We start from the raw sequence: 10284 nt of genomic DNA, 5'->3' as shown, positions 1-10284 counted from the left end.
GGGGGGGGGGGGGGGGGGGGGTTTGGTCGTAATTGATGGTGTGCCAACTAGATGTTAGCACGATGCTGAGTAAAAAGGACGTGAGCAGGACTCGCGTGCAAAGCATTCGACAAGGAACGGGGATCATTCACCAGACGAAGCACGATGAAAGGAAAAACCGGGCAGTGGAGAGCCAGAGAGATCCCGAGACGGTGGTACAGGTAGCGCCTCGATAACGCCTCGCACGGGAGAGATGGGGCTGACGCTCTCAGGGAGGGCGATGCGAGAAAGAAAAAAGAGCCAGTGTGCTACTGTAACTCACTACAGGGAGTCTCGCAAGGGGAGAGACAAGAATCGAGAGGATAACTCATTGCAGGCACCGCCGAGTAGCAGCAAGCAACAGGCGAACAAGAAGAACAGGCACGGCGGCGATGAGGAAAGGCTGCTCCACTCCGAATAGGACAGAAACTTTATTAGTCTGTCTTGAACACACGCCCACACGTCATCCACTGCGACGGCGTACATATTGTGCAACCCGTAACTTAACCTAAATTTCCGTCCTAGTACGACGCTCTGCAGTAACACCGTCAATTGCATCCTAAACAGAAGCGCCCCGTCGCGTCAAACCCGTCTTATCCCAAGTCTCCACCACGACCACTTCCGTCACAGCCATCCTCTTCTTCACATCTTCGCATTCACCATCCTCATTGCCGACTGCCTGTGCTCCATTGTGCATCACGTAAGCGCCACACATTGAAACCACTGTCCGTCTTGTCGCTTAGTGAAAGAAAAGCAAAGCGGAGAAAGATCAGAAAGATCAGAAAGATCAGAAAGGAACGGGCAGATAGGCATGGCTACCCTCTCCTCTCCTGTCGTCTCCTTCGCGCATGTCCACGTAGCCCTCGTCTTCGGTCGGCAGGCTGTGGGCGTTGCACGCGCTGCCGTGAGAGCACTGCCAAGGACATATCTCCGGTGCGGCGGCCTCGAAATTGAGGGCGCCGACGGAGAACGCCCGCGAGGCGAGGATCTTTGCCCGCTTCCGAGAGCTTTGCACGACAGAACATAAACCTTTGATCCGCTACTCCGTTCACCTTGCGCGGATAGCTGTGGTTCGCTTTGCCGATCGCTGGAATCGCAGATGGGCCACTTGCGACCGCTTAAGCCGAGGGTGCTAAGCGAACAGGAAAGACGCCAGCCAAGAGCAGCAGTAGTCGGCGCAAAAAATACCTCAAGCGTATTGACTCGCGCCTGTCCCATCAGTGTTTGCACGGGCGCATGACGTTCTGTAGAGCGGCCGTCACTACGACCCGGATCGGAGGCAGAAGCTGGACGCGATGCCAAAAACAAAGGCGAACCGAAAAAGAAAGAGAATTGCCCTCCAGCCCAACCAGCCTTACCGCTGCTCGGATGCGCGGTGACCTGATCCGATGCAGGCCCTCGACGCAGAAGAAAACAATACCCGGCTTTGTTCTCGTACCTGGAAAAAATTCTCTTGTCCTTCTCGTGTCAGCCCAGAGATGGGATCTGCCTACACGAGCTGGGTCAAGCGATTCGGGAGCGCGCACGAGACGGCTGCGCCTGGTTGGGGCTCTGGCAGCGCTGCGACCTTCACCACCTCTCTTCGCGCATCTCACCAGCCGCCTTGCCGACTCCCCCAAGCCCGCAAAGGACGAGTGCGTGTTCTCGCGTCAAACGTTTGTACTGTGTACGCAGGCCCGTCCCCCACTCCAGCAGGGTGTGCAGCGTACTACTGCAGCTTCCATGCTCCTACCCGCTGCTGGCCTGGTTCGTTCGATCTTTGCCCGCTCCCGTCACAATGGTCGTCACACGAGGATGAGCTTTCGGCTCTCTCGTCCACTGGGCTCGCTCGTCCCAGCAGAGGCGAGATCTGTGATGCTTGACCGCAGCAGACCAGATGGCCATGTGCGCTATCCGTTGCATCTTCCCCGTTTTTCTTTCCCAGGCCATGCGAGCTCTGGACGTGAACAGGCCTGATGCCGCGCTTTGATTACGGGCCTTCTGCCTCGTCTGCTTTGTCATTGAGGTCAAATACCATTCCGTATCATCATCACAGCGCACGAGAACAGACTCTTTTGGAGCGTGCGGGCTGGCGTCACGCGGAAAAACCGGTCCCCGATCGAAGTCCGTCACCCTAAAGACCATCCCCGCGTCTACGGGTTTCACCTGTATGTGACAAACACATCGCGCGCGAAAGCGCTCCCCCCGTCATCCGAGTGCAGTGTCTTGCAGTCCGCCATGGCTGGTGCAAAAAGCAGTAACAACCATGCATCCTAAGAAAACGCAATGGAGGAGACACAATCCATGCGCTTCAGCACGCATTCATCAAGCCACCCATGCCGAGCAAACCCATTAGTTCCAGAGGTGCGACACCCTTGCCATGAGAATCAAGGTGCAGCGTAATGATGGGGAACTTGGAAAAGCACGCGTGAGGGTGAAAAAAAAAAAAAGATGCTGCGTGGGTAGGTTGGTGGTGAGCAGCTGCACCAAAGGACAAATAGAAAGCAAAAACACGAAGTTTCACTGCTTATTGAGCCTCCACCTAAGCCTGATCCGGAGCGTCTTTTTTTTTTTCCCAATCGACTCGGAGGACGCGACGCCATCTAAGCCCCGGCGCCATTGGCATGATATCGGTGGATTATGGTCTTGATCTCTCACCTCGTCTGCCCTCTCCCTCTAGAACGTCTCTGCTTTGCCCTAGATACAGGGGCGGTAGTTGCCGGTGCTACAGTATTGCCCAAAGATCTAGGTTTGGGGGCCTTGACCGGAACCTTTCCTTCGCTTCTTTTCGTGCGTCAAAAGGCTGCATCGGTTGGCTGCGCGAAAGGATGCCCGCTACGATTCAAGCAATTGCTCCATCAAGAGCTACTGGTTTGCCACTTCTAGAGTGGACACCCGCCCCCGGCCACGCGGTGCTACGAGTGGAACTCGTTCCGACACAGAAACGGCTCGGACAAAAGACCTCTTCCTTCGTCACTTCGTCATTGTGGATATGAACGTTCTCGGACCTGCGTGTGAGGTCAATCAATATCTAATCTCGCTGATTGAGCGGGAATGACTCGCCCAGTACGGGGGTTACGCTGAGATACTCTGTTCGAAGAGAATAACGGACGACTCCCCTTTCTTTCGCATCGATCACGGCTGTGTGGGTCTGCATCGATCCTTCAGCATCGTTTAAGCTTCTGACTTTGTCCGTCCTGGTCACTTGTACTGTAAGCTTTCGTTTTTGTTTTTCAGCCCCCCCTTTTAGCGTGTTTGCTTGCCCATCGTGGTTTGAGCTTCGTTTTGGCAAAACCTCCCTCTTTCGCGAGGCGTGATCACCTCGAATGGTGATCGCATGTCCACATCTCTGGCAAATAGCATCTTTGCGGTATGTGCCGAAACATGACTTCAGTATGCGGTTTCCATGCATTTGGGCTGGATACGTTCTTGGAATGACGAACAGTCAATCCGTACCCACATATCGTCTCCACATGGCCATCCGCGCGCGGCACGGATAACATGTGCTCGGTCTTTCTTGACCTTATCTTTTATAGTCCCGACGTAGACCGTGTTCAGGCAAACCTGCCTCTGCTGAGCTTTACCACAGAGCGGCACATTAGGACTTCGCGCCCTGAGCATCTCCCTTTAACAAAAGAGTCGCCGCAGCAAGGACCTTCTCCGTGATTGGAGCGTTCAGGTAGATCTAAAGGAGATACCTGTTACGCGAAGAATTTCCCGTCCAGGCGTAGACGCCAAGGGTATCCTATGGCAACTTTCACGAACCGAATGCCGACGAGTAGGCCACAAAGTAGTCGGGAGACGTGATTCTTGGAATCCAGGAAACCTCCGTCTAAACAATACGAAACAAAACCGTGGATTACGCTATGTTCGTAGTACGCATGAGGACGTGTTCTCAGCCATTATATGTACATGGTATAATGGAAACAAATGCCGACTTTCCCGAGCTCCCATCTACCTCACAATTAGAGCAAAAGACGGCCGCGTTACAGGCTTTTCCCTTATTTTTCTCCTTCCGACCAGGCATTGAAACGGCGCCACCAAAGAAAACAAACCCAAGGGACTGTACGTAAGCAGAAACATGGTGCAATGATTACAGATATGCTCGACGAACCCAGCCAGCTTTTACTCACTGTCCCTTCTTTGAGGGCCCTCTTCTGTGCGATTCACGATTCGCAAGCTCCTCCTTGGGTGGAGAAGTACACCATTCCAGCCCCAGAAGCTAGGCTGGAGACCTTCCATCAAATCTTCCGTGCTGCTATTCGGACTTGAGCTCGTTAGCTGGTGACTTCCCGTCCCCGTCGTGTCCTGCGAGTGCGACGGTCGATGGTACGGCCCGATCAAGCTCTCGTGCTGCCCCGCGTACGGTCTTCGCGACCAGGTAGGTGAATTTGAAGTGTACAGCGAGGCGTTGGCGGATCCTTCCTTGTCCGCTTGCTGCTGCTGCATGAGCGCGACGTGCTGACGGTACAGCGCGAGCTGTTTTCGATAGATGACGACGCAGATGGCGAAGTAGACGACGAGAAGTAGAAGAATGAAACCGACAACGCCCGCCACGATCGCACCGATCACCGCACCCTTGTTAGAAGCGCTGTCCGAGACCGCACCGCCTCCGATCGTGGTCGAACCGCCACCGGATACCGTATACGTGATCGGCTTCCCGCTGGCCAGCGGTCCTGCAGTCGCCGCATTAGCGGGCGTGGTCAGGGTCGCGCCACCGTTCCCATTTCCCCCAATGACGGACCGTACTACGGCTGGGACTTGGTAGTCGTAACTACCCTCCAGCCCAGCGCCAGCACCGGCGCCCTTCTGCGTGTCCTGCTGCGAAAACGGGTTGTCCTTTGCCCCCGCACTCAGAGCGGTGAACTGGTTTGTCCACTGCAGCGAGCTGGTGTTGAACACGTAAATCCCAGGCGTTTCGCACGTCAGTGCATTCTCCTGCCCAGTGTAGCCTCCCACCATGACCATTTGGCCGTCCCAGATGTTGCAAGTGTGGCCGGAGCGACCGTACGGTACCGACTGGCCGTCCATATTGACTTGGATCCAGGTAAACGAAGGCACCGACAGGATCCACATGTCGTTGTACTGCGTCTGATTGCCGTACGGAATGAGGTTCTGCCCGCCGAACATGTAGATGTTGTAACTAGAACCGTCCGCGGCAGCAGCCACCACCGCACACGGATTTACTCGAATATTTGGCGTCGTCCCGCTGGTGGCCTGGCGGTACCACTGCGACCCAGCAATGTCGAACACGTCTATTTCGTTCATTTGCGTCTGCCAAGGTTAGTAAGAGAAATTTCCAAATCTCGTCCTTCGCCCTTACAAAGGTATCGTTTGTTCCTCCTGCCAAGCTCAGCAGTATACCTTCGTCGCCAAACCCAGGCACGTAGACCAGTATTCCGTCCGCTCGTTGCGTGAACCCTGCCGTATCTTGAATGCCAGCCGACGTCATGTTACGCCACTCGCCATCGGTGCCGGCGGTCTCAGATGACAGCTCTGGGTTTCTGACACCGGGAAACGTGAACTCCACGAAAGACTTTAGGTAGATCCTCGGCGTCTGGATCGACCAACCCTGCGTGGTCAAGAAGTCCAGATGGCCACCGAAATACCATCCACGACCGAGATTTGCCAAGCTGAACCCTGCGCCCTCTGCAGCTCGTTGGATCGGTTCGCCGGCGGGTTCTGAATTTTTCCCCGCAGACGTCTGGGGATTGTCATGCTCGACCCATCTCTGCGACTGGATGTCATACTCCCAGAGCGAGTTCGCGGTCGGCGTGCCTTGCGGGTCATCCGAGAACTCTCCCCCGTACAAGTAGAGTGACTCGTGCGAATTCCACAGGTAGCCATTTGCAACCGGTGGCGGGCCTGACGGTTGTGGCAGTGCGTTCATCTGCGGCGAAGAGATCTGCCACGTTCTTGTGAGGTCGATGGTGAGGAAGTCGTTGTCTGAAACGGATGAGCATCACGCTGAGTGGAACGGCGACAAAGCGGACGTCAAAACTTACTCCAGGTATTGCTGGTCTGACTCGAGGATGTCGTCTTGCGGCCGCCGTACAAGAACAGAGTTCCGTTGACAATGGCGCTCTGCTGGCTCCATTTCTTGCACCAGTCCGTAGGATTGTAGCCCTGCCGCTTGTCCAGTGCACGTTCTGGATTCGAGTATGCGTTCCTGGGTGGAGCCGCTTCGGCTGTCAACAGTCTGCTCTTGCCCATCGGCACTACTTGCGCAATCAGTATCGATATGAGAACGACAAAAACCACGAGGGCACATCGATCGGAGGACACGGCCGGTGCATGATGTCTTGGTATCTCGACCATGACAGGCCTTTCATCCTCAGAGGAAGATGCCGATATATCCTCCCACTCGTCGTCCTCTTCCTTCTCTTCTTTCTCAAGCGTCGTATGCTCGAAAATGTCGTCTTCGCTCCGGAACCTGACTCTCAACGCCGGTCGTCTATGGCTCAACCGCGGGTATCCAGCAACATCGTCCTCTTCGGTGAGACCTACTTCTCGGAATGCGGATTTCCGTCGAGGCTTGAGGAAGTCTGGTCCAGTAGCATGCGACATGGCAAGAATTATGGCAGCATTGAGCGTCCGAAATAAGCCGACTCGCCAGGCGCAGGCTTGGTCGGTGTCAACGAAGCAAGCAGAAATTATGAGGGAATTGCAGAATCAGCAACGTCCGGGTCAGCCAGATTGGCGTGGCGAAATGCCAGAGACAGCCGTGATAAGGAAATGCACGTCAATTCTAGGCTTCAAACACTAGGCGGCTGTGTAGAGGAATAACTGAAGCAAGGTAGGTACTGTGGATTCACGAAAGAAGACGTGAGAACGAGAGAAGGAAAATGATGTACGCAATCAGCACACGAGCAGCATCGGCATCGGCATCAGCAAGGCATGGGCACGTCTGAGAATATGGGCAAACAAGTTACAGCGAAGATGCAGCCACGGGGTGGCGCTGGCCAGGCTGGACCAAGACAGGCAATGCAAGTCGTAGCTCCTTGTCTTTGTCGAGTGCTGAAAGGACCAGTAAGACCTGCATTGGAGAGGTTGGCCTACGTCATGATTGGAACCGCATGTGAGCATAGACCGTTGGGATGAACGTATTGACAGCGGAAGTAGGACGGATGAAGCACCACCGACGTCGATCATGGGGGGGAAGGGGGCGTGCACAGCTTTAAAAATAGGCGAGCAGCATTGCATGTATGCAACATCAGCAAGTCAGAGCTTGTCCTCGTCGCGCGCGAGGCGAGATTCGTCTGCACAACGAATCCTTTCTATCTGCCTTGCTTCTGTTCCTGTGTCGCTCGCTACATCTGTTCACCCGGCACGACTCCCTTCTCGAGCTCAACCGCAGTTCTCTGACATCGCGATCAGAAGCTGCCATGCCGAGGCTTGTTATGCTTATCTAATGTCCGTTCCCGAGGCGGTGGGACCGTTAGCGAATGCTTGGAACGTTCCATCTGCACAAACTATCGATCGTTTGGTCAGATGAGGTTGAAATCGTTGCTGCGTAGGATCGTATTTCTCACCACGCCTGCTCTCTTCGGATCAACGTCCAGATCGATCCGGACACAAGAGACCGTCTAGCGTCTCGCAGCAGCACAGTTACGTTTGGTTGTCGCTGCACCTTGCGCTCAGTGGCTGTGCACCCTCAGTGGCTGTGTAGCTCTGCAGACCCCTCTGATGTCCTCGTTCGCTACTTCATCGTCGACGGCATCATCAATCAGTTAAAGATCGATTCGGTTCAAGGGCATCCGCTTAGGCTATGGCCGCTTTTGATGATGTACGATTTTGATTTGCAACATTATTATATGGCTCTACAAACTTAATCTAGAACTATGTTTCCAAAACCCAGGCCAGCTACATGCTTCTTGTTCCCCAACGCCGAGCGCTAAATGCATCGCAGTCAAGCAAATTCGTCCCCCTCCTCTTCCAACGTGATCCATACTGCTGAGCCTGTCGATCCCATTGCTCAGAGTGATTAAATCAGCAACTTCTCCGTTCAGGCCTTTGCCTTGTTTTCTTCGTCTGGATTGTAGGCGAACTTGCTGTAGGCTCTAATACGCTCTCCGAAGAAGTAGAAGACGTACGGAATGGCGCAACAAGCCAGGGCGATGAACGCTAGCAGAGAGCTCGCCCACTGGTAGCCCAGTCTCGAGTACATCTGCTCAGTGAACAGAACCGTCGACGCGCCCCAGAAGGATCTGATACACGTCTTTGCAGCGAGAGCAGAGGCGGCTTGATGCTGATACGTGTCGACCAGATAGTTGTTTGCCGAGTTATAGAGGAAAATGAACCCGAAGCCAACCGGCCAGCCTCCGATAGCGGGGCCAATCCAATGCACATTTGGATAACTTGTCCAGGCGAAGATGAACATGCCTATTGGGACAAACCAACATGAAACCATCATGGGGATCAGTCGACATTCAGCGGGAGGCTTGCCTCCGTGCTTTCGAACCAGGCCAAGGTAGTGCTTGTTGACAGCTGGGGCGCAAGCCGCGCTCATAAGAACTCCAATCGCCAACGGGATAAACATGAGCCCCGTTATGGACGCGGAATAGCCTTTGCCTCCTTGGTACACGACCGGATAAGCTACGAAGAACATGTAGAGAAGCCCGTAGAGGACCGACATGTAGAGCGAGATGAAAAGGACGATCGGCTCGAGGAATAACAGCTGGAACGGCCGGACGAGGAACAGCTTCATGCGCTGCCCGAACGGCCGAGTGTCAAGTTCTGATTCCGTAACGAACTTGGAGTCTCCTGTCTCTTTGCGCATCTTTTTCGCTCTTCGCGTCAGCAGCGTCGGCGCGTACGTTTCGGGCACGGTGAACGTGATGAGAATCCACGCCGCCGTGGAGAGGATAAGTTGCATCCAATACAGCCATCGCCATCCCAGATTGTCTGCAATGAACCCCCCGGCCAGAGGCCCGATCGCAGGACCGATAAATGGCGCCGCCGAGAACACGGCCATGGGCACTCCCCTCTCTTCGTTCTTCCACAGGTCCGCCAGAGTGCCGCCGACAAGCACCATTGGCGCGCTGAAGGCAATGCCGTCCACGGCTCTGCAAGCAAGTAATGTGCCAATGTTCTTCGACACCGCGCACGGGATGGTAAACACGAGGGCCACGAGCAGCGTAGTCCCGTAAATAATACGGCGGCCGAGGATTTCCGAGAGCGGTGCAAAAATCATGGGACCGACGCCGAAGCCGATGACAAAGACGGTGATGCTGAGGAACACAACCTCTCGGGAAACGTGGAATGTTGCGGCCGGTCCCTCGATCGAAGCGGTGATGACTGCCGAGTTGAACGCGACCACGAAACAAGTGAACGCCACGCACATGGTGCACCACCTAGAGATCTTAGCAATCTACGGATCCAAACAGGGGATGCCGACCTTCGTCGACGTTCGACTTACCATTTGAACGGCTTGCTCCAGTTCTTCGGGTTCTCGGGATCGTCTACCTTCCAAGTGACAAGCTCGTACCTCTCGATTCTTCCTGACTTTCTGGACACCCGGTCCTCCTCGATGAAGCCCTCGGCCGTTTCCTCGAGATACTCGTCGAGATTTGCATTGCTGGCAAGTGTTCTCGAGGGAAGATTGACCAACTCTGCGCCGTCGATGTCCTCTGGCCTCCGGACGGACCTAGAGGTTCGTTGAGTCTGAGATCGATATATGGACGCATACTGATGGAGATCGGCGTTGTCATGCTCCTTTTCCTTTTCCACGTCTGAAAGCGAGGTTCTGCTCGAACTAGCAGTCGAGGCCTCGGGGGCTTCTTCTGCTTCCTTGTATTCTGACATCTAAACGTACTAAAATAACACTCTCTTTCGACAAGGATAGATATTTACATGCGACGAATGATGCAGGTTGGCAAGCCGATACGAAACGAGAGTACCACGTTTAAAGAAAAGGTACCTCCCAATCCCATATATACATATTCAAAGCCAAGACCACAGTACTCCTTAAAATGACAACATGGCCAAGTTTGGTTGAGAAAAGAAATTTCCTCTCCATGATAAGTCGGTCGTATCTCGGCTGTAGATACATCTCTGCCGCGGTGTTGCGCCGGTAGTGCTGAAAACCAGCATGATTGAACCACTCAGACGACGTGATCTAATCAATCTGATCGGAGTCGGAGATGATTCGGTCGGAACGGTGCCGCGCTGGAGTGGATTTACTTCCGCGTCGAAACGTGGGCGGATCGCTCTCGCTCTTCGCTCCTTTTTTTTTCCCTTTTAAAGCTCGCGTCGCGCAAATGCATCGCCGGGAGAGGCGTTGCCGAG

At 54.4% G+C, this 10284-nt stretch overlaps 2 protein-coding genes across 2 annotated transcripts; both read right to left on the bottom strand.

The window, feature by feature from the left end:
• Positions 1–3852: 3852 nt before the first annotated feature.
• Positions 3853–6897, bottom strand: PV09_05808 (uncharacterized protein). The gene is made up of 3 exons (XM_016359356.1): positions 6003–6897; positions 5321–5943; positions 3853–5271 (listed from the first exon to the last, which is right to left on the bottom strand). The coding sequence occupies exons 1-3, from the start codon at positions 6562–6564 to the stop codon at positions 4123–4125; spliced, it is 2334 nt and encodes a 777-aa protein (XP_016213035.1). The 5' UTR covers positions 6565–6897; the 3' UTR covers positions 3853–4122.
• An 876-nt stretch (positions 6898–7773) lies between these two features.
• On the bottom strand, positions 7774–10085 carry PV09_05807 (uncharacterized protein). Its single transcript, XM_016359355.1, has 2 exons — positions 9416–10085; positions 7774–9350 (listed from the first exon to the last, which is right to left on the bottom strand). The coding sequence occupies exons 1-2, from the start codon at positions 9799–9801 to the stop codon at positions 8003–8005; spliced, it is 1734 nt and encodes a 577-aa protein (XP_016213034.1). The 5' UTR covers positions 9802–10085; the 3' UTR covers positions 7774–8002.
• Between the last annotated feature and the right edge of the window lie 199 nt (positions 10086–10284).

This window comes from Verruconis gallopava, assembly GCF_000836295.1.
Source record: "Verruconis gallopava strain CBS 43764 unplaced genomic scaffold supercont1.18, whole genome shotgun sequence".
Classification (NCBI taxonomy): Eukaryota; Fungi; Ascomycota; class Dothideomycetes; order Venturiales; family Sympoventuriaceae; genus Verruconis; species Verruconis gallopava.
Note: the sequence above shows the minus strand (reverse complement) of the source record. Positions and strands in the feature narration are given on the sequence as shown.

What these genes read in the sequence shown, in the direction of transcription:
- PV09_05808 (XM_016359356.1), bottom strand. Translation starts at nt 6,564, where the DNA reads ATGTCGCATGCTACTGGACCAGACTTCCTCAAGCCTCGACGGAAATCC. An exon ending in TCAGACCAGCAATACCTGGA is followed by an intron (nt 5,944 to 6,002) that starts GTAAGTTTTGAC and finishes CATCCGTTTCAG; the next exon opens with ACAACGACTTCCTCACCATC. An exon ending in GAGGAACAAACGATACCTTT is followed by an intron (nt 5,272 to 5,320) that starts GTAAGGGCGAAG and finishes TAACCTTGGCAG; the next exon opens with ACGCAAATGAACGAAATAGA.
- PV09_05807 (XM_016359355.1), bottom strand. Translation starts at nt 9,801, where the DNA reads ATGTCAGAATACAAGGAAGCAGAAGAAGCCCCCGAGGCCTCGACTGCT. An exon ending in TGGAGCAAGCCGTTCAAATG is followed by an intron (nt 9,351 to 9,415) that starts GTAAGTCGAACG and finishes TAAGATCTCTAG; the next exon opens with GTGGTGCACCATGTGCGTGG.